Source organism: Vigna radiata, chromosome 6, assembly GCF_000741045.1.
Source record: "Vigna radiata var. radiata cultivar VC1973A chromosome 6, Vradiata_ver6, whole genome shotgun sequence".
In the NCBI taxonomy this organism is placed as follows: domain Eukaryota; kingdom Viridiplantae; phylum Streptophyta; class Magnoliopsida; order Fabales; family Fabaceae; genus Vigna; species Vigna radiata.
The window spans coordinates 26,436,781-26,460,934 of NC_028356.1; the positions used below are offsets into that span (position 1 = coordinate 26,436,781).

Genomic DNA, 24,154 nt, shown 5'->3' on the forward strand with positions numbered 1-24,154 from the left:
CATCACCTCAATACTACTATTTTTGTTGTTACTATGATGCAGGAAATTCCCACCCTTCCTATGATCCTAATTATTTTAATGATATTTTTGGGGAAGTGGGTGTTTTTTATGTAATTTTTTTATTCGAAAACAAGTACAACCAGGCATGGGATAAAATATCCTCTCTATGATAGAAATTCAAGTTGCAACACGGATATCGATGAGATTAAGAAATGTTGCAAAGGTTATTTATCCGAAACAATAACACCACCATTGAGTAGCCTTGAATTCAATGTCGAGCTGAAGTCAACAGCTAATTTTTATATCATTGCAGGCATTGTGTTGTCCACTAGGAGAAAGGTTCAAACTGTAGTATCATATGTATAGAGTACACTCTTACAATTTTGAGCACAATTAGGATTTTTACCTCAGAAGTGAGACTTTTGGTTTGTTTACAACTTCCTAATCACTTTTAAAAGAAGAATTTGAAAAAAAAATGGAATAATCTATTAAAATTAGCTTATGCATAAACTGATTTGTAAAATGTTTCTCATATTAGTTATTTTTTAAAATTATATTCTTAACTTGTGAATACTTCAGTATTAGTTTACGGAAAAACTTATTCCAACTTTTTCTTATTTTCATATTCTAGAAGTGTTCATAGGAAAAATTATCCTAACTGTATCTGAAATTAGTGCTTTGTCACCAATAAAAGGAGTTTTCCCCTTTTAGTTTATTTTGTCATAACTTTTCTTTATCTTGGACAGTCATACGCACGAATTGGAATGGCGAAGGAAGCTGCAGATGCTGCATCACAGGCAAAAGATGGTGAATTACTTGGTCGGCTGAAATTGACTTTTGCACAAAATGCTGCAGCTTCATCAATATTTGATACTCTTCGAGATCGGTTGTCTTTCCAAGGTGCTTAACTTTTTGGGACCTTATTCTTGTCCTTTTGGAATATTTATTGTGTATATTGTGAAAAAAAAAAAATAGTGTATCTTATATGCTAATGTGAGAGGTAAATGTGTCTTTAGTTTTTTCTTTTTCGTGTCTTGTAGTTTGCGTGGTTTATCTTCTATATTCCTGTATAATAAATAGTGACCACAGCTGAGTTTGTAATTGTACTTACTAACCATTGTCAAATTCTTATTTAATTTAATTTTTGGTGTGACTATTGGGACAATTGGTAGTAATGGAAAGCTGTTTTACCCCTGAAATGTTACTTTTAAATAAATGCATTTAAAATTTCTTATATTTCAAATGTTTAAATAGGATACAATAATTTATTTTTTACTATTTAAAAATGAATAAATAAATATATCTTTTAAATTAAAGTTTTAGTGGAAGATATGCAACTTAGAATTGGAAATGAGTATGCAAAATTTTGATATTCTTAAATATGAAATTTTATCTATAGCGATAATAAAGAGAATTAAAATAAATTGCTCCAATTAGAGTATATATATATATATATATATATATATATATATATATATATATTGCTTTATTATTTTCTCTTATTTGTTTTTTCATATTTTTAAAATTAATTATCTATTTAATTTTAACTGAAAATCAAATGAAAAGTAATAGTGTCATCCCAACAATCCATGTTATACAAAAATTTTAAAAATAAATTTAAATGACGGCAACATTTATGCTCTTAGAAAATTTCATATCCTCAAATGCGTCTGGTAGCTATATTTCATGTCATATATAAGAATTACAACACAAATGCATGCGAATTTGACTACTTTTTGTTTAGATACAAGTTTATATTTATTGTTCTTATTTTTGTTGGGTATGAAATTTATGGTCTATTCTTCCTATGAAATGAAACAGGATTATCCTGAACGGTAAAAATAAGTTTTTCTTATTCATATTACCTATTATTCATATTACTTAATAAACTAATAGTATTTTAATAATTTAAAATGAGAATAAGATTAGATGAATATATATACTTTTGTTTTTATATTTGATTTCAACAAATTAGGTATTGAAAGAAAAATTGCATTATTTAAATACAAGTATGAATAATATTCGAATCCAAATAAAATTTTACATCAAAATTAGAGGCAAGGATGATAATGAGGTGAGTCCGGATTTAACTACCCTATTATTATTTCTAAAGCAAAAATTCTTCACCATTCTTATATCCAACATTATGAAATTTGCCTCATTCAAATCACATGAAAAATATGTATAATTATCCATAATGGACAATGATATTTGAACAACAACGTTTGACAACATTTAGACATGGCTCAGGTGTCAAAATCTGAGTGGTGCACGTGGAAATTATTTTCTAAAATTGAGAATGATGTGGCAATTGAATTGGGATAGAGTTTCAAGTTTTAAGATCATTTTCTCTTTTCATATTTTAAATCTGAAAAAATTTTGAGAGAGAACCCAAGAACGCAAAACCTAGAGAAAGTCTCTCCTCCACCCAGCCACCCATTGTCGCCGCCGAAGTGTTGCCGTTCCTGCTAAAAAACTAGAGAGAGTCTCCTCTTCCCTCCACCCATTGCCGCCGGAGTGTCGCTAGTGTGCGGTCGGAGTACACGAAAAATATAATAATTATAAAAAATATGAAAAATATTAATTATATGTATGCTTTAAAAATAAATAATGAAAATATGAAAAATTAAATAAAAATATAATAATTATAAAAAATATGAAAAATATTATATGTATGCTTTAAAAATAAATTATGAAATTATGGAAAAAGATATCAATTTTTTAGATTACTAATAAATTATAGATGTTTTAGTATATTGAAAGCAAGACAAGCTTAAGGATGAATATTGAAATTAAGGTGGAATTAATATTTCTTTCTTATATCTAATTTAAAATATTGAGTATTATCCTATCTATGTAAATATTTTATATCAAAATCAAGACAAATTAAAAATAATAATAGATCCTACAAATAAAATTTTATTTATCACCTCATTCATATAAATATCATTGAAAGTTTGAAATAACATATCTACACATAAATTCAAACCAATGTCTTAAATCCATTTGAATATAAAAATATAATTATAAAATCATTAAAAGTTTAAGAAAATTAGTTTACAGAAAAACATACTAGATAACATTAATAAATAGTTATATATATATTCATATATTTGTTGGTAGAAACTTTATGTATTTTTCCAGGGCTTTAACTAGTTAATTACATCATCCGTTAAAAGTATAACTATAATAAATAAGTTATCTCAAATATATACGTTTTACTATTTCACTCCTAAACTTTTTTCGGTCTTTCTGTTTTCAAATTTAAAATTTTATTACTTTAATTTCATTCCCTAAACAAATGTTAATTTTTTGTAAGTGGTTAATGAAAAGTCAGCTGAACATAAACTCCCACAAAATTTAATATGTAAATACAATTATACAAAGTCACAGAATAAGATAACATTCGATAACTACTTAAATGAAATCTTAATTGATTTTCCAACCCACAGTTAATAGTATTTCTATCATCATTTGACACTTTCAAAAATATTTTATCATTAATGAAATAATTATTTTTATTTATTTTTAAATGAATATAAGGAATAAAAAGTATTAAGTTTAAATAGGTCCAAAGTTCCAAAAATACAACTTTGACAACTTTTAGACAATGTTTGTTTTAAGATTTGGCAATATGATTATTTGACGAAGCTTGTTTTGAGATCCGATCTCTTATGACTATTGGTGTAGGTGTCTATCATAGGATGGAGCCATTTTGTCATAATAGATTGAAGTACCTGAAAAATATTAGAGGGGTGGGGGGGAGGGGGGTTTGAATGGTGTTAATGGAAAATTTTTTTTGCAACCCTTTTGATATAGCACATTACAAGTTATTGAAATGTTCTTCCCTCGACTTGATAAATATGTACGAACGCTAGTAGTTTTTGACGTGCTATTAAGGGTATATACTGCAACGTTTTGTAAGAACTTCCTTTATGAAAAATAACCGTTTAGCTTGAAATATTTGTATGTTTAGAAAATAAAGCGCAAGTGCAGGTTTTTGTAAGAGCATTGTTTAGACAAGAGAAGAGATAATTGCATAAGTGATTTTATACTGGTTCGCTCTAACTGAGCTATGTTAGTCTCCTCCCTAAAGGGTTCCACTATAATCTTCACACAATTACAAATGAGTATTAGCACCACTCCTGGTACTCAGCTACCTCATTGAGATTTCCTTTGAGTATTTGTGATGAACACTCCTTTAGGGAATTCCATCCAAAGAAGTATCAGCTTAAACTAAGGCTAAGAAAGGGAAGAAGGACTTTTACAAGTTCTTTCTAGATCTTCTTTCTCTAAGTCTTAGATGGATTCTCTTTGCTAAATACATTTGTACTATTTTGTAGGACCTAAATAAAGGTTGAAGACCATAAATAATCAACTTAGGAGGCTTGGCAAGCTAAAGGAAGCAAAGGAATCAAAAGATAGAGAGAAAAGCATGTTGTACGGATTTTATCACTTAGCTTCCAAATTGCACTTTCAAAGGCAATTAGCTTTCGGAACCACTACCACGCTTAACTGTTAGCCTCCAACACTCAACCATCTCGGACCATATTTCTCATTTAACACGTTTTTAATGTGTGCTTGGCTGAAACGTGCACTCCAAGCTCCTTGGCTTCTCCAACACACTTCCTTTTTGATTTGTAGATTGAGTGCAACTCAGAAATGGAGGTCTCTCTTCACCTATAAAAGAGACGACCTCTCATTTGTAAAATCCAACTTGGAAAATATAGTGAAATGCTATTGAGATTTCTCTAGACCCTATTCTCTGAGTTCAAACTTCTGTGTGCTTATCCAACACCTCTCCTCTAGCTTCCTTCCCTATTGGAAGACCTTCTAAGCTTGAGAGACTTCAAACACTTACCATACACTCATTGAACCTTCCATCGAACACTTGGTGTGCATAAATTCTTCATGCTTCCATTCAATTCACTACGTCATTCTTCGAGTTGGAGTTGTGCGAGCATGGAGCTTGGACTTACTTCCATCATTTTGCACCACTCCTGGTAATTAACAACCCCGACGAGATTTTCTTTGAGTATTCACACCACTCATGGTACTCAACAACCTTAACCGAGATTTCCTTTGAGTATTCGAACCACTCATGGTACATGTATGTGTCATATTATCAAGGCCGTTTTTGTGAATAAACTCTTTTCTAGCCAAATGAAATTTTCGTCCCACATAAAAAGGAACAATTTATGTTCCACCCTTTTTGAACCTAAGCCTTAAACAGGATTTGAAAACCTTGCTTTGAAAATCTTTACCTTGAGTTAGGTTGAGAATTAATTGTGGTATTGAAAAAGGTTCAAGTTTGGAGTTGTTGGGAAAGTTGAGAAAAGGAAAAGATAGGCATTGAGCTAATGTGTTGAATGAAAATGCATGAAAGAAAAAAAAGAAGGGAAAGAAAAGATAGAAAACATAAGCATGAAAAGAAAAGCTCAATGCAAAAGAAAAAGGAAAGTTGGGACCGAGTGAGACTGGTAAAAAGAGAGTTTGTACTTGAATTATGATTTAATAACTCTCTTAACTCAAGGATTTTGTGATCTAGAAAAACCAATTCTTCTTGTTAGCCCAACCACATTATAAGCCCTGAAAAATCCTTGTGATGGCATGTGTATGTGATGATATTTGATTGTGGCAAATGAATGACAATTTTGTTCTATGTGACACGTAGATAGTAAGAGGTAAGGAGTGACTTCTTGAAACACTTGAGTGATTGAGTGAGACACCTTATCTAGTGAGGATTGATTCCATGAATTCATGATTTCATCTGTGCTTCGTTAATTAATCATTCATAAGAATAACATCTGTGCAAAATTATATGATTATGTGAACACTATGTGAGTTGTGATAAAGTGAAGCATGTGTGCATCTTGATGAGATTCCATTAAAAAACTGAATTGAGTAATTACTTGTTGTGAAAGAATGGGTTTGAATGTGTTGAACCATGCTGAGGATAGGTGAAACTAAGTTTTGTTTTATTTTCTTGAGGACAAGCAAATTTCTAAGTTTGGGGTTGTGATAACGGTTCAAAAACCGTTATTTTCATACTTATTTTTGATACAAAACACACCCCTTATGACTTAGAAATTAGCTTGAAATCATGAAAATTGCTTTAGTTAGGTTACAAGAGAGTCAAAGGTGGTTTTAGAGATATTATGCTTGGTTTTCCTTGTTTTGACAAGTTTAGACGAGAATTGAATGATGGAGAGTGAAGTAAGAAGGAGTTGGACTCAAGAAAGGATGAAAAAAGGTGCAAAGGAAGAATTGCAGCCACCGCTCAACACCAGTTTCAGCGTTGAGCGCCAGCTTTGTGAAGAGAGCCACTATTAGACGCTTAAGCGCCAACGCTGAGGGGAAAAGATAGAGCCGCACACACCGCTGAGCGTCAGATCTAGCGCTGAGCATTGGCCTTTTCAGAAACAGCACTGCCAGACGCCTGAACGTTGAGCGTCCTACTTGAGTGTCGCACCAACCACTAAGCGGTGAAACCAACGCTGAGCGCTGTAGTTGGGCTTGGGCCTGTTTTCTATAATTTTCACAGATTATAAATAGATTTGTGCGAACCTTAAGGTTGGTAGGGAAAAGATGCAGAAACACCCATTCTCACACCTTGGAGGCGGATTTTGGATGCGAAAGCTCCAATCAATCAATTCTAGCGTTATCTCTTTCATATTTTCCATTCAATTAATTCATATAGTTTCACCATGACAATGATGAACTAAAACCCTTTGTTGTTGGGGAACGATGTAATCCTATTGAAACTCTCTTATATCAAAGTTCTTATTTTATTCATATACTTTAGTTATCAATAGTTTGAGTTTTCTTCTCTATAATTTATGCTTGCATTGTTTAACTCATTCAATGTCATGATCATTGATTATGTCGATATGGACACATACGGGAAAATCTAGACATGAGGGAATTCTCTTGATTAGCAATATTACCTAGACATAGGAATAGGACAGTCAATTGCTTTAAGCTTCTGTGCACTGAAATGCATGACTAATTACTAGGGAGACTAGACATAGTAAACTAGTAATTCAGAGTAGGCTTTCTTCACTGAGACATCGAGTTTAGAGTAAATTAGAAAGTTGGATGAACATTGATAACAAAGTTGAATTTATTAAGAATAGTATATATAGGAGAATGGATTAGGATGAAACCGTAAACCCCAACAATACCATTCATCCATATCTTTATCTATAAATTGATAAAGCTTTTGCATTTGCATGTTTATTTTAGTTTTTGCATTATAAACTCTAAATTCATTCTTTGTCAAGTCTTAAGAAATCAATTCACATAAACGATTAGGCCTATGAGTCCCTTAGGAAACGATATTCGGACTTACTGTCTATTTATTACTTGATACGATCTGGTACACTTGCCAGAGTGTTAAAATCTGGTTAAGTAAACACTTCTTTAGATGTTGTCACTATACAGATAGCATATAGCTTAAGCTTTGTTATACCTAAATAATTAAGTCTTTTAAAATTTTTTGTCAAAGACATTGTCTCGGCCCATTTTGTTTTTTAGAAAGGCTGAATAACTATTCAAAGTATTATAAGCATTGAGCGTTTAACTAAATCTCTCTTGGACGCTTTTAGGCAAGACATCATCTAGCCATGTGTTTGGGTGTGTTAGCCTAAATGTTTTTCTATTCCTAAGACCTTAGTGTTTTCCTAGGTTTTCTATGTTTGGGGTTTAAGTTCTAGGTTTTATGTGTTTTGGGATTTTGGTTCTAGATCTTGTGTTTCACCCTAGGTTATTTTTTGATTGTTATCTCATTTTTATGTTATTTGATTAAACTTCAAAACATGAGAGCGTTTAGTCCCATAGACGATTTTATCTTTAACAGAATGATGGAAGAAATTTATGATTATGCTTACAACACATTACATTTATGGTTTCAAGAGTGATAAAAGCCCCTGTGAAAAGTATCAATTTTTTGATGAGAAAACATGACAAACTTTTAAGAGAAGCAATTAGATTTTGCCTTTCTAGTAAATTCATTTTATATGATAGTTTACCTATTTATATTAACATATTGTTAACATAATTCATTTCTAATACTTTGATGTCACAGGCTAAAAGGAGAGTTGCCTAGGAGATTGCAAAAAAAAAAGAAAAATCTCCACCCCCATATATTGTCTCATGGGGTTTATAAGAAATTGAAGCAGAAGACGATGAAAGAGGCAACTGCCTCTAATCCTAGTGGGGCCTCTTATATGAGTGTGATAACTCATCTTCCCCACCATGATACATTGAAGAGAGCTCACCAAAGACCATAAGGAGTGTACACAAATGAGGAAGCAATAGGAATAACTAGGTGCATTATAAGTACCTAAATTAAAAACATATGATCTCCCATATGTGATGAACTTAACTTCAAATTTTTGGTTGTAGGAACAGAGCACACAAGGTACCTTCACTCCACAAGGCTCTGAGAACATATTGGCAATTTCCATTAGTCATCCAAAGCATCTGGACGTGTTCGTGGTGTTAGAAAATTTGTTGGCATTCATCAATTCTTTTAGTCCACCATCAAGTAATCATAGTAAAGCTCATGTCGTTGAGGAGGTCCTTAGGAGTATCAAATAAGAAATCAGACAGGAGATGAGGGAGGAGATCAACAAGATGAAGAAGGAGAACGGTGATATGTAGGCATAAATTTGAGCATAGCTAGACTTTCCCTCAAGTCAGTCTAGGAATCCCCCATAACCATCTCCTCTTTATATAAGCACAGAGGGGAGTTGTGATGTTTCCCCCTCAATAGCAAAATGATCAGCCTAGGAACACCTTTCTTATTATCACAAGAGATGAAACTCACTTCCCCTGAAGACCACAAAGGATGAACACCTCCTCTTAATGCTTCACGAAGGATGAACACTTCCTTTGAATATTCACAAAGGATGACAAGCTTCACTCAACAACAACAACAACACTAAATCACACTCCTAGTGAAAGTTCTCGCTCTTGTCAACACCAAGTTCTCAAAGCCAAAGCACAAGAGCTACAAAAACCCTATGTCACATAGTTTAAGACAACAGTTGTGTGTGTTAGAATGAGAGTTTAAAACATCTTTATAATGACCCTACTCAAGGACACCTCTAAAAATCCATTGTCAACCTTTTCTTGCATGATAATTGCATTTATTGAATGCACAACGGTAAAAAAATATGCTAAAAAACTTCAATGGTTCGAGTGATAAACGATTATGATAAGTCATAATCGATTATAGATAATTGATTATCAAACTTTGTTAATCGATTATTCGAGAGCCAAAATGAGTTTTTAGCAAACTTTAAAAACCTCTCTGTGATAATCGATTATCTTAAGTAGTTATTTGATTATTGCATAGCTTTTTGACTCCAAAGGGAATATTAAAGCATATATTACAAGGAATCAAATAAGTAATTAAGTCTTATACAAAAACTACTTATTACAAAAGCTTTTACACATAATACAAGTCTTCATAAAGGTCTTCTTGCAAAGTGAGCTCTTGAGACTTGATTTTGGACATCATCAAAACTTTACTGCTTCATCTTTTTGCTAGAAGGCTTCTCTAACTCATGATGCAGACTACTAGCTATTCAATGATGCCCTACAATTCTTGGTGGCTTTAGGTAATTTGTAAATTATCTTGTTTGAATGTAATTGTTTGTTGAATTATATTATTTGATATATTTTACAAATATTATATGGTTAACTTAGGTAAAATGTATATATTGGGGTCAACGATACACCATAAACCATTACAGTTGATATGATGAGGGTAGTCGTTGTAGACGTTCAAGATGCTATTGCTCGAGTCTTGGTACCCACTCAGGAGGTTCATACAATGGAGCAAGCCCTTGGAAATTTTATCCATAGCAAAAACAATTGGAAAGGAGGTAATTGTTTTAATTACAAATTGCTTTTTTTAAGTTTTTAAATATGTATATCAAGTTAAAGCACAAGGGAGGAATATGTGAATGAATCACTACCACAACCACAACGGTCGCCACATCAGACAATTCTAGAACAACTTGGAGTATTAGTGACAAAGATCTCCCTAACACCTATTGAGTTACAAATTCCTCCTAAATTCACAAACATGACAACTTGCCCTTTTTTTTATATGTCGAAGGATTTTTTGAAGTTCTCTCTGACACTGATATGTAATGTATATCAGTCTTACAACTTTGGTTACTGTAAGTAAACTTTTACTTTTGCGAAGTTTAAATATTTCTAACATTATTCATGTTCAATGTTTAAGTTATGTATATTGGTTGAGCATTAAGAGGAAGAATGATCACATATAAGGATTTGTTGACCTTGTTGTCATTAAAGGAGTTGAGAATAAAGGTGAAGAGGTGCAAAAATACTTATTAAAGGCCTTTGAAAATGGAACAAAAACAATTCTACTTTGTAATGGTAAGTATGATTTTTATAAATTAAATTTTATTAATGTAAATCTTATTTGACATTAATATTGTTTGAATTTGTAGGGTCACTAGCAATTGCTAGTAATTTTTTCTCAACAATCTCTTGTGTTCATGACACAAGAAACCTAACACTTGGACAATTAAAAGTAGACTTCAAGCGTAAGTTTTCTAATAACTAATTTATTTGTTGTGTACAATAATTTAATTTTATTAAGTTTCATACTAGTGACAAATTTCAATCTACATTTAACTTTTACAGAGTGGTTGAGGCTTATTCGAGGTTGCAGGGAACAAATATCGCTTTTAGAATATTGAAATACAATTATAAAGCTTATGATATTATGTGAATTTAACTTGTAGTGTTCGTGTCAACCAAAGAGCTTTGAGTATATTATGTGATGAGGCACATGCAGAAAAGCATATCCACAAACATTGTTGACTCGTGGAATTTGGTAATTTCAACATTTTATAAGTAACATCTTAAGTATTTATCAATATAAGTTAACCTAAACTGTTTATTGTGTAGATTTTCGATAATTCATCTCTAATGGAACAAGAGGTCCTAAATGATGTGTTGAGATTATTGATAGGGGAGCATTGGTTTAGCCAAACCTTAGAATCTTAGAGCTTTTGGTTTTTGATGATGACAACACAAAACTAATAACACATGTGTTTATGTGTTATATGTTCATAACTTTCATGTTTATGATTAAATGAGAACATGTTGGTGTTGTTTTTTTCATCGCATGCAAATTCACTGTGTTTTACATGAGATATTATTTGTGATTGCATAACAAATGTTTTGAAAAAGGAAAATCACATGCACTTTAGTTGAACTTAAATTGTGAGAAAAAACAACAGTTTTAAGTCAACTTCATTCTGAAGTAAGTCAATTAAAACTCGTGGCTTTGCACAAACCTTTTCAAAGTGTGCTGTGAGTATTTTTGGAAAGAAAGTTTTTCAAAACTATGCACTTAACTGTTACAAAGTTGAGTATATGTGCAAGCTATTCAAGTTAGTTAGTTATGTTTTAAATTTCTGTTAGTGCTTGTCATGTCTAACGACTATATTTTTAATGTGTCTGACCAAAGATTAAGTGAGAGTGAACTGCATTAATTGTGTAATCAATTAAGTTGTTTTGACTGCTACTATATGTTATAACTGTCTGAGTATATTCGACTCTATTAGTAGCAAAGTCGACTTAGGAGCACTAGTTTTATGAAAAATTATATATAGACGCGAATTTGAATTCTGCAGAGACTTTTGTGATTTTAACGATTTGATTGATTTATTTCAGATTATTGATCTCTTGTAGAATGTGTGAAAGCTCCAAGAATCTATAAAGAAGACCGTGGTGTTCATCTTTGGTGATTGCTTGACGACCAAGAATTAGTGTGTCTTGACTCTCTGATCAACCTGCACTTGAGGTGTTTACTTGGTGATAAGTTTTTCTCTCAATCTTGTGAAGATTGTTGTTGCCATGTTGTGACTACAGGAAGAGGGCGTGCGGCGTTTTGTACTTTAAGGATTGTTCAAAGTGTTAAAGACTGCAGGAAATGGGACATGTTGCTGTTGTTCTTTGTTTGTATATGTCTATATTTTGATTAGAGGGTTAGAGAGGTGTTTTATATTTTGACGTGGAGGCCGCTATAAAAGCCTTGTTATAAAAACCTTGATCATTATAGTGCATTTGCTTCCTAGGTTTGGAAGGACACTGGATGTAGGCAGTTTGGTCAAACCAGTATAAAAACATGTGTTTGATTTCTCTATCCCTACACTTTTATTTTCAAATTCGACTTTAATTTTTACATAGTCAACTGTGTTCCGCTGCATTTGAAAAATCTTATTCTTTGCGTTTTAAGAAAGTTTTGAAAGATCATCATTTTGTGAAAAAGATTTTTAAAAGACTCTGATTTTAAGTTTCACTAATTCACCCCTCTTGGTGTGAGAAACTAAGCCATATCATTTTCAACAATTGGTACCAGAGCTGGTTTTCATAATTTGAAAAACAAGTCGATTATTTTTTTCCTTAAGTCGACTGTTCCTGGAAAATGGCTCTTTTTTTTCTCAAACAGGAAGGACAAGTGAATCTGCATTTGAACTAGTATCTGTTACTTGCAATGCCAAGCTAAATTCTATTACTGTAACGACTTCTATGAATATTTTGAAACAGGGTTCTTGTGCAATGAAGAAAATTTTGTTGATAGGTCGGATTCCAGATCATAAAGAATGAAACCTACTGCTGAAACTGTAGAAAGCTCAGAGGATGAAGAAATTGATCTTATGGCTAAAAGGTTTTCTAAATTCATGTTCTAAAGAAGACAAACTAACTTGAATCTTGCAGGAAATAAAGAGCATTCTAGAAAACAAATTGAAGTAAAGACTGGAAAAAGAACATGAAGGCAGAGATGAACACCAACCCACTAAAGGACAATATACTGATCCACTAAGTGTGGAAATGTCTACTTGAGCAACTTCCTACAGACCAAAGACTGACTTTGAAAGACACATGGAAGAGCAAATGAAAACACTGGTTAATCATCACTCCACCTACACATCCAGGCTTGACAAAATGGATCAAGAGATTACTGCACTTCGGAAGCTAATTGGGAATCAAAATCTTGGTGATGAAAGAGTAGCAATAGATGACGAGGTTGAGAAAGAATATGATGGTGATGATGACAGTAAAGAAAAAGAAAGAGAGCAAAAGGAAACAGACTTCTGCTTGATGGAAAAATCTATAATATCGGAAAGCAGCGTGAGTAGTGATGAATCTGAATGCACCGAAAATAGGTAAGATCAACTGCTTGATGCTTTTGTAGAACTTTATGATGAAGCTATGAAACTACAACACTTAATCATCAAGTTTAGAAAGGAAAGCAAAAGGCTGAAAAATAGATTAGAGGTTCTTGATAATGAAAATGATAGTTTGAAATCAAAGCTAGAATCTCTAGAGAATATATCTCAAAACACTATACATGTGAATAAGAAGTGTGATCAAGAGTGTGAAATCTGTCCAAGACAGTTGGAAAGAATTAAATATCTTATGAAAACTTTATCAAAATCCACACTAGGAAATTCAAATCTTGATGCTCTTCTTGGTTCACAAAGGAGTGTGTTGAATAGAGAAGGAATAAGGTATGTCGGTAAAAGTAATAGACTTAGAACCAGAAGGTTTATTGACATAAGTAAACCCTCTTCAATTGTCTGTTTTTACTGCAACCAGTTAGGCCATGCATCAAATTCATGTTATTACAAAAATTTTGAAGTTCCTAAAGGAAAGTTTAAATGGATCCATAAGGAACCATTAAAATCTTCTAACATGAAAGGACCCAAATCCAAATGGGTACCTGCATCAAAACCCTTAAATTGTTTTGTTGGAGATTGAAAGGAATGGAAAATGATTGGACTCAAGATGATGCATAAAGCTGAAGAAAATTTCACATTTAAAGTGATCATGTCATCTTGAGAGTCACCAAAAGTGGTAACAAGCTGTAAATTTGATAAAATGTGTATCATTTGTGTTCTACATAATCATTTTGATGTATGTGATGTGTGATTATTGCTTGATATGAAGAGATAGTGTGAAAATATGAAAAAGGATAGTTTCTGCGAAATTTCATTTGTTACGTTAAAAACGTAATCTGTTAAATCTGCTCCAGGGAGAGTTTCTTTGTTGTTTCAAACAAATTTAACCTCGTCTCTTAATCAATGGTTACAAACTGTTTTGGATGATTGTGTGACTCAAATATCTGCATAACTAAATGCTTTGTGATTTGGATAAATGCATTGAATGACTATATTGATCATGCTATGATTGTTAAAACTAATATTTCACTTGGTGACATAATTCAATGATCATAAAACTACGAGTTCATATCATGATTATGGGATACTAACATTGCAAAATGTTGAGAAAGATGTTTTTGCAGGTATTGATGTGATAAAAAAAATGGTTTATATAGATGAACTTTGATTCTTGATCATATTTGCGATTTTTAATAGATTAAACAGATTTCAAAGTTGATTAAGTAATTTGAATTGCAGTTTTCCTAATCTAGCACATAAGTTGATCATGTTATATCATTCATAAATCATACATATTGACATTCAATTACTGCAAATATCAAATTTATGATGATACTAACATGTTGAAATGTTGAGAAAGTGTTTTTACAGGTGTTGAAGTAATCAAAACAGGTTCTAAAATCCTATACTTTGTTAAAAATAAAGTCTGCGAATTTTAACAGATTACAAAGTCGATTAAGTCTGTCATATTTTTTAAATTTAGTCTATTAAAGTATGAAACACTTGTCTTACATGTTCTTACCTGCTTTCAACTAATTTTTATGATACTAAATAGGTTTCAAATGTTCTAATACACATGTTTAGCACATATTTTAAAATCATAGGTTCATAATGCTCAAAATTGATTTGAAAATTATCATGCTTTTTATATGCATATCTGTGAACCATAGTGTTGACTGCAAAACCAACGACAAGTGCACCGGTCGCAGCGTAGCAAGTGATAAATATCGTTCTCTCCCAAGGGACTTGTGCAACACATGACAATACTTCCTTTTACAACTCAATTAGACATCAAAATACACAAAACAACACAAGAAACTCTTTTTGGTATTTTATCAAACAGTTGGTGTGTCAGGAATTTATATTTAAAAGAAACTTCGTTGGAATTGGGTTTCATGAATCATATGAATATAAAACTTTGTTCAATATTTCATTATTTCCTTCAAACATTCACATCAAGGGATTTTAGTCCTAATCCCTTAGCAACTAGTTCTAAATTAATATATCAAACTAGTAATCCCTTAGTCAATTTAACATACAATTTACATTAAGTCCGATGCTAAGAATGACCAAGTTATTGAGTCTATCCCTAGATCCCAAATAACTTAGGTGCTCTATCTATGTTCATGTTCAAAATTACTTTCCGGTAATCAGAGACATTCAAATAATATTATATTTCCATACAATGATAGTAAATTCAAGAAAGAGCATATGAACGAACAACGATATATTGAACAGGAAAATTACATCACAGTGAGTTCATTACATCCAATCCCAACGAAAGAGAAATTTAATTACTCCTAGTCATCTAGAACATACATTTGAAGCAATCCCTTGCTAAAATGGTGTCTTGATAACTTGAAGTAGTCTCCTGAAGTTCTTGAGATGTTTTCGTTTCTTTCCTTTGTCCGGAACTTCTATGAGGAGTTCCATCTTTTTGTCTATTTCCCACTTTAAAAGCCAAAGAAAATAACTAATTCGCTAAGCGCACAGATCCCATGCGCTAAGCAAATATTCAACTGTAATTCTTTAGTTGACATTTATTCGCTCAGTAAGTTGTGCTAGTGCGCTAAGCGAATAAAACATTAATTAGCTAAGCGAATTATTGTTGGCTTAGCGAGAAATGTCTAACAACACTCCACTTTGATGTATAAATTCCTGTACAATTTACTACACAACTTTCCTACTTTTAATTACAACTTTTCAATGAGGAAAACACATTATTTCATGAATAAATACAAATTTGATCTAATTAATAAGTCTGAAAATATGTATTTTTTCATACTTATCACATAGTGCTTTTGTACTACCCTGATTAAACTGGAATCATATTCTCTACTACACTATATTTGTTATATCTTTGTTTTTTGTGTACAATACTCTTTGATACATACACATTGAACATGATACATGAGTACTGGATCTATTGTATGAATGCAAATCTGTTATTTTCATTGTCATATACTTCATTGCATATTCATACTTATTTGATATTGCAAATTGCATCACAAGCATTATATTTTACTAGACTAACACTCAATAATGTTGAGAAAAGTTGTTATTGATGAGTTGATATTTTATTGATTTCACTTAGTTTATTGTGCTAGACTTAATCAGGGAATTGTGCTTAATTGTCTGGTATTTTCCTGTTTATGTTAATTGTGCTTAATTTGACCAGAAATTCTAATTTTAATTAATTTGAATCTTCTGAGCTAATTATTTGCATTATTATTTTCAGTGAAAATTTTGGAAACACAATTTGGGACATTTGAAGTGCTGTCAAATAATTCAAGACTCTCCACTTGGACATTTCAAATTTAATTATATTGTAACTTAGTAGTATAGAATATTTTTAATTGAACTTATGCACAATGGGCCATTGTTGGCAAAAATATGAGGCCGTAAAATTGTAGGACACATGTCCTAGGGTTTTATTTTTTTTAGGGTGGATCCCACCCCTTTTTCATGGACAGCACACGGCCTTGGTAAGAGCTACCAACCGTCACACTTGCAAGGGGGGCTGCTGCAACGTTTTTTGAAAGGACTCATGATGTTTTCGGTAATTGGCATTGGTTGAAATGAAAGAAAATTTCCCTTTCCATTTTATTATTGTTGCAAATGCTATAAAGATTATTTTTCCTAGAGAGAATGAAGTAATGATTTTTGTTAGCCTTACTTGAAGATAGAAATTTTGGCGCTGATTCAAGCACAATACTATTTCATTTTGCTGTGTGGGTTTTATTATTTTGGAGGAAGCACACTTAGGCTTAAGTCTTGGAATCAATCTTTTCTTTAAGAAAGAAGATGCACTTATTTTTTACTGCAGCTCACACGCACACGTTGATTCAGCAGGAGGCACCACTTTGCTTTATTTTGCCTTTCGGTTATGTGGTGTAGCCCTGCAATTTTATTTTCAAAAAAAAAAATATGATTCAGTTTTCCTTTATATTAGAAGCATGTTGTTTTATGTCTAGAATTTTATTCCAGCAATGTGATGTTAACGGTGATTAGATGGAAGAAGTAGAGCATTTACTTTCGCTGCTTGATGTTGGACATCTTTCCACTTTTTCATTCAATCAAATATTAAGTTTAAAGCATTTTCTTGGAGTGCCACGGTCCAGCTTTTTCATTCAATCAAATATTATAGTTTAAAGCATTTTCTTGGTGTGCACGGACCTGGAAGCTTATTTATTTTTCGTTGCTTTCATTTTGGAGAAAAGCTTATTTATTTTTCATTTCTTTCATTTTGGAGAAAAGTTACACGGTACTTCATTATGGGTAAGTGGCGCATGGTGATTTTTATTTGGAGAAAAAGTGTGGTTCACATCCAGCGGAGGAGAAAAAGTTTTTCAATTTTATGGAAGCACACAGCTGATTTTTTTTTAGAAGTTTTATACCTTTTCTTCTAGAATGAAGTAGCTTAGTGATTTTATTTTCAATGTCATGCGTTTTTATTTTTGCTATTCCCGCTTTAATGTTTACCTCATTTATTAGCTTATGCAATTCAATAGTGTTCTATGTTTTATCTGTTGCCTTCCAATTATGCATCTAGCTTTAGAACCGTTCAGTTTATTATTTCCGTTCACTAGCGATGTTAGCTTAGGTTAGTCGGGTTGGTCATTAGCAATATTACTTTGTTTCTTTGAGATTTCTGGGACCGTTTTTGTGTTTACTCTGCTTTGCCTGACATTTTATGAAATCTGACTGTGTTCTTGCAAAGGGATATACACTTAGTTGCCCAATTGGTGATTGTATCTTCGCTTAGTTGATCGATCTGTATAGAACACATAGGATGGAATAGGTGCATTGCATTCGCTTAGTCTGCAATTTTGAAGATCGAATTAGCCTTCGCTTAGTTGGGTGATTCGTGTTGGATTTGGATTAGAGTAGTGTGTACTTGTCGTTAATCTGTGATTGGAAGCATAGTAATTGAGTTAATGACCAACCATTTTTATTCTGTATTTGATTCCGTTTTGCATTTCTATTTTCACATTCTTGTTTGCATCTGTGTTTACATTTAATTCATCCGCAATCACAAACCTTTCACAACCCCCCCACTTCGTGTCTGACCTAATTCTCGAACCACATTTGGTCCTTGAGAGACGACCTAGGAGTCACTTCTAGTTTATACTGCATTCTTTTATGATCATTAAATTTTGCATGGGGTGCGACACCCATCAGTTATGCAGGATTATTGCTGTAATGATCTTATATGTGTATTGAACTTATTCACTCAGCAGGATTTTAATCAGTTAGATTGTAATCAATCGATTAAAAAATGTTTCATTGGTTTGTAAGCATATTTCTGCTGAAATAAACTCTTTAACATGTTCCTACTGCTATTCTATACATGTTTAGCATCAAAATAATTGTATACTGCTCAAAATTGTTTATGAAAAACATTTCATATGCTTCATTTTTTAATATTGCATTTGATGTTGCAAAATCATTTAACCCTGATTATAATTCATGTTTAAAATCAATGAAATCAAAGGTTATATCATACTAAGTATCAAATAGTGTTTGAATTAAAGTCAACTGTGTTATGTATGAAGTTGAGTGCTTTACTGATTACCATTGCATTCTTACATTTGCACACACAGATTATACTTGTAACAAATTCTTGCATTACAATGATTCTAAAATGCTTGATCTGGAAAAGATCTTGAAAGGTTTTTGCAGGAACATTGCTTTTGGATGAACAAATGGAGATTCAACTCAAGTGAAAAGCATTGAAGTCGATTGCGACTGTGGATCAATCGATTACTGTTTAACAGGGGTTATAAATTCCATGATTTGGAATTTTGTTATTTTGTTTATTGATTATATATTGTTGATAGTTTCTTATCTAAATTATATCTTCGTGTTATGATTGATTGAAATGTTTGAGATAATATTGAAATTTTTGAATTGATATTATATTTATGTTGCATTGATTTGTTTGAACAAATTATGATATGATACAATACTGTCACATGCTTTTACATGCTCTGAAATGTTCTGGGAATACTGCATTGTGCATTTGGGTTTTGAATATAAAACATGCATAATGATAGAGGGAGCATTGCATGATATTTTAGATATTTCACATGCCTACACTTAAGGGGGAGAGTTTATCTTTTTCATGTGATTATCTGTGAAAGGGGGAGCATCTGCATCTGTGTTATGATTTACTGATATATCTATATGACTGATTATCTACTAAATCAATACCTGTGTATATCTTTTTTTATAATGCCCAAAGGGGGAGAATAATGATGTAATGATGTTTGATTTGGTATTTGATTGATGATCTGTGATGTTTGATTTGTACAAACATGGTTGTTTATTAATCATGGTTGTGCATCATAAAAAAAAAGAGGAGATTGTTAAGATTGTTGATAGGGGAACACTGGTTTAGCCAAACCTTACAATCTCAGAACTTCTGGTTTTTGATGATGACAACACAAAATTAATAACACATGCTTTTATGTGTTTATGTGTTACATGTTCATAACTTTCATGTTTATGATTAAATGAGAACATGTTGGTGTTGTTTTAGTCATTGCATGCAAATTCACTGTGTTTTACATGAGATATTATTTGTGATTGCATAACAGATGTTTTGAAAAAGGAAAACTACATGCACTTTTGTTGAACTTAAATGGTGTGGCAAAACAACAGTTTTAAATCGGCTTCATTATGAAGTAAGTAGATTAAAACTCGTGGCTTTGCACAAACTTTTTCAAAGTGTGCTGCGAGTATTTTTGGAAAATAAGTTTTTCAAAATTATGCACTTAACTGTTACAAAGTCGACTATATGCGCAAGCTATTTGACTTAGTTAGTTATGTTTTGAAATTCTGTTAGTGCTTATCATGTCTAATGGCTATATTTTTAATGTGTCTGACCAAGCATTAATTAAGAGTCAACTACATTAATTGTGTAATCAATTAAGATGTTTTGACTACTACTCTTTTGTAATTATTTGAGTATATTCAACTCTATTAGTAGCAAAGTCAACTTAGGAGCGTCAATTTTATTAAAAACTATATATAGACATGAATTTGAATTTTGCAGAGACTTTTGTGATTCTATTGATTTGATTGATTTGTTTCAGATTATTGATCTCTTGTAGAACATGTTAAAGCTCCAAGAATCCATAAAGAAGACTGTGGTGTTCATCTTTGGTGATTGCTTAACGAGTAAGAATTAGTGTGCCTTGACTGTCTGATCAACCTGCACTTGAGGTGTTTGCTTCGTGATCAGTTTTTCTCTCAATCTTGTGAAGATTGTTGTTGCCCTTTTGTGACTACAGGAAAAGGACGTGCAACTGGACTTTGAGGATTGTTCAAAGTGTTAAAGATTGCAGGAGAGGGGACATCTTGCTGCTGTTCTTTGTTTCTATATTTCTATATTTTGATTAGAAGGTTAGAGAGGTATTTTATATTTTGACGTGGAGGTCGCTATAAAAGCCTTGTTGTAGAAACCTTGATCATTATAGTGTATTTGCTTCCTGGGTTTGGAAGGACACTGGATATAGACAGTTTGGCCAAACTAGTATAAAAACCTGCGTTTGATTTCTCTATCCCTGCACTTTTATTTTCAAAGTCAACTTTAACTTTTACATAGTCAATTGTGTTCCGCTATATTGGACAAATCTTATTCATTGCGTTTCAATAAAGTTTTGAAATATCGTTCTTTTGTGAAAAAGATTTTTAAAAGACTTTGATTTTAAGTTTCACCAAGTCACCCCTTCTTGGTGTGGGAAACTAAGCCATATCATTTTCAACATGATGTTTGGGAGTAGTTGACTTTGTTCCTTTTAGATGTTTATAGAAGATGATGTTAGGTATTTTTTGTGTAAATATTAGATGATATATTCATTATTTGATGAGGTTAAGAAGTATTACTAGATGTGTTTAAGATTCTATTTGTGTGTATTGTACAAGTTTGTACACATACAGACTTGTTATTGAAAAAAAAGCGTGACTTTTTATACTAGTTTATGCTAAAATTGTTATAAAAACTGATATTTTATACTATAGAACGTATATTTTTTATATTAGTTGATTAACTGATATAAAATGTATGAATCATACGTAAATTTGTTCTTCTCCTTAACGAACTTTCTATACAGTTTCAGAACCAATATAAAACGTCAGAATTCATATAAAAGGTTGAATAGTTTTTATACTCGATTCTAAAACTGATATAAAGAGTTTTTTTAACTGGTATAAAAATGCTTTTATACGATAGTTAATGAGTTACCAAGTGAGTTTACATTTCATTGTTTGATTAACAAATTAAACTAAAAATAAATAAAAAGCCTTTGGCAGAAATCGTTGGTGGCGTAACAGATTTAAGCCTAACTCTGTCTTCTACTATCTAGCATTTTTCTTTAGATTTAATATATAAAATTAGTGAAATTGATGAGAATCGTCTTCAAGTTCATGAATGAACAGCTATTGTTGGCTGTATGTCCAGGAAAATTAGTTTGACAAAGTTGCATGAACAGCTAGTCATTATTGATATATATAGGATGTTACATAAATGAATTATTATTTATGTTATAAAGGAATCGCTTTAAATGCATATTGATATCATCTGAATAAACAACTTTTGTTGAGTTTTGAATCCAGCTAGGTTTCTGTGATTGCGTGAGACAACAACGTAGACGTGGTTATAGAGTTAGGTTTTTGTTGCTCTCTTGGGTTTCGCAAATCACTGTTATGTTGGAGACGTGGAGACAATTACGTTGTGTTTGAATATGTGAATAGATAAGATCATTGAAGATGAGTTTGTGTTAATTCACTCTCTTTTTGTCTGCTTCTTTCTATTGCTTTTCCTCATGCTTCTACTTTTCTTATTATCTTGTTTTTTGCAATAAATATGGAAGAGGTTTTTAATAAAAAACGTGTAAAAAAGGGAACTTATTAAATAAGAAAAAAAAGAGGCTACTTATATTAAAAATTCATTTCCTATTTTTTGTTTGTATAAGTGGTCATGGACTCATTTAGTTGGAGCTTTGGTTTCTAATAAAATTTGAAAAATTTAAACAAAAATGAAAAATTCTATATATTTAATAATGTCTCTCAAACCCTAAGTATGAGAAGGAATGTATTTGTTAGGAATGAAAAAAAAAAAACTAAAAAAATCTTTAATCATAATGAGTAAGAATTGCAAATGATACTCCTTAATTAGCAGGAAATTTAACTAATGAAAATGGAATTTATATCGTTAGGTTGTTTGGTACGAAATTTATTTTAAGTTTATGAGAAATTTTAACTTGACAATGTTAAATTTTGATATCTTATATGATTTTACCAATTTTAGAATTTTTTTAATGTATCGTATTCTTGAAAAATATCCAATATATTTACGGTATTCCTAAAATTATAATTTCTCGAAAATAATTTTCCAATATGAAAAAAAAAGAAGATATTTTTTGTATATTAAAAGTTATCCAGATGGGGCATTGAGAATATGCCTGATGGTCCCTCTTGGACCTTTAATTATGGCACCAGCTTCGTGTTTTTCTTTTTCTTCATTAATTAGTTCTTTTATTTTCTTTATTTTTTGTTAGACTTCTTTATTTAATGCCTCTTTTTGTCCCAATTAACTCGAATAAGGATTAGGGTTCTTTATATTTTTCTTTGTCAGGATTGTCTATTCGATTGGACTAGTCAAAGCCCACATGGTAGTGAAAAACAACTATATATTGAAGGAGTAGACTTTAGGAATGGAATGTATAAATTATTGATAATACATTATATGAGATTTTTATAAATCCATGATTTGATATATGAAACAATGTATCTCTTGCAAATAAAATAAAATAACATTCTATAAACATTTATCAAATTAATATTACTTTTGGGTTTGTATGAGATACTCATTTACAGGGTAAATTTATCTTGTTTTTGTAATAATACATGTCATGATGAAGTGTTAAATATACTATTGTTTATTTATGAATATATTTAATAATGCAAAGAGGTCGTCTCTTTTATTTATTATAGCTTGTAGTTAAGTAACGGGTAATCCGATTCGATTCGATCTGGTCCACTACGGGTTGGTCACTTAGTGAGTCAATTCAACCCGACTCATTTATTAGCGAGTCAGAAAAACTTAGAACTCGGTCTGAGTAAACGGGTTGACTCACTAGCCTATTTAATTACATTTTTTTTAAATAAAAAACAAAATACAAATTTTCTGTAATTTAAATTTAAACAATTTTCACTCCCAAAAAATTATGTTAAAGACAATTCAAAATAATAATTAAAATTACAATATAATCCAAATGTCATCCAAAAACAAACACAAAAAACATACAAATAAGTTTCTTATATTCATCATTTTTTTGTTCTTGTTGTAACCTTTGACCCTTGTTCTTGTTGTCTCCAAATTCACTAATAAAGATTTTCCTAATATCAGAACAATTCTGACAATCAATAAAAAAATATTAGTAAAAAAAGAGAGAATCACTACTCAATAACATCAACAAAAAAATAATAGTTTAATTTGTAACATAATTTCCCAAATTCAAAGATGTCAAAAAGAGCTTGTTCAAATAATGTATACTCAAATTGTTTAAATAAAATGAATAAAATCTTATACAAGCATGTCAGAATATGAAAAAATATTCCATGTCTTCAAATCCCCAGAACAAAAAACAAATTCACAAACCCCTACTTTTGTCATTAAAGGGTTTTTGGAAAAAAAAAAGAAAGAGAAATGAGAAAACAAAAATGTGGAGAAAAGAGAAGAAAAAAGGAAGGGTGTTACAAGTATCTTGAGAGTGATTTGTGAGAGCAGATGTTACTTTTTTGGTATACATAGTGAGTAAAGAAAGTATTTTATTTTTTAGGGTTTCATAAATAAAATAATAAATTAAAAAAATAAAATTAGGTAGGTGGGTTGGTGGGCCAACCCGGCTCAC

At 31.4% G+C, this 24,154-nt stretch overlaps 2 protein-coding genes across 3 annotated transcripts in view; both read left to right on the forward strand.

Annotated features, from left to right (window-relative positions):
• The window catches only part of LOC106765031 (protein VACUOLELESS1), an 18,401-nt gene extending 17,236 nt beyond the window's left edge, over positions 1 to 1,165 (forward strand). For both annotated transcript variants that reach the window (XM_022782312.1, XM_014649519.2), the window contains one exon: positions 747 to 1,165. In XM_022782312.1, coding sequence (XP_022638033.1) covers positions 747 to 908 — 162 coding nt within the window. In that variant the 3' untranslated portion in view covers positions 909 to 1,165. The remainder of the gene's footprint in view (positions 1 to 746) is intronic.
• Positions 1,166 to 12,936: 11,771 nt separating this feature from the next.
• Positions 12,937 to 24,154, forward strand: part of LOC106763629 — a 54,088-nt gene continuing 42,870 nt past the window's right edge. Inside the window, exon 1 of the mRNA XM_022782212.1 lies at positions 12,937 to 13,220. Coding sequence (XP_022637933.1) covers positions 12,937 to 13,220 — 284 coding nt within the window. The remainder of the gene's footprint in view (positions 13,221 to 24,154) is intronic.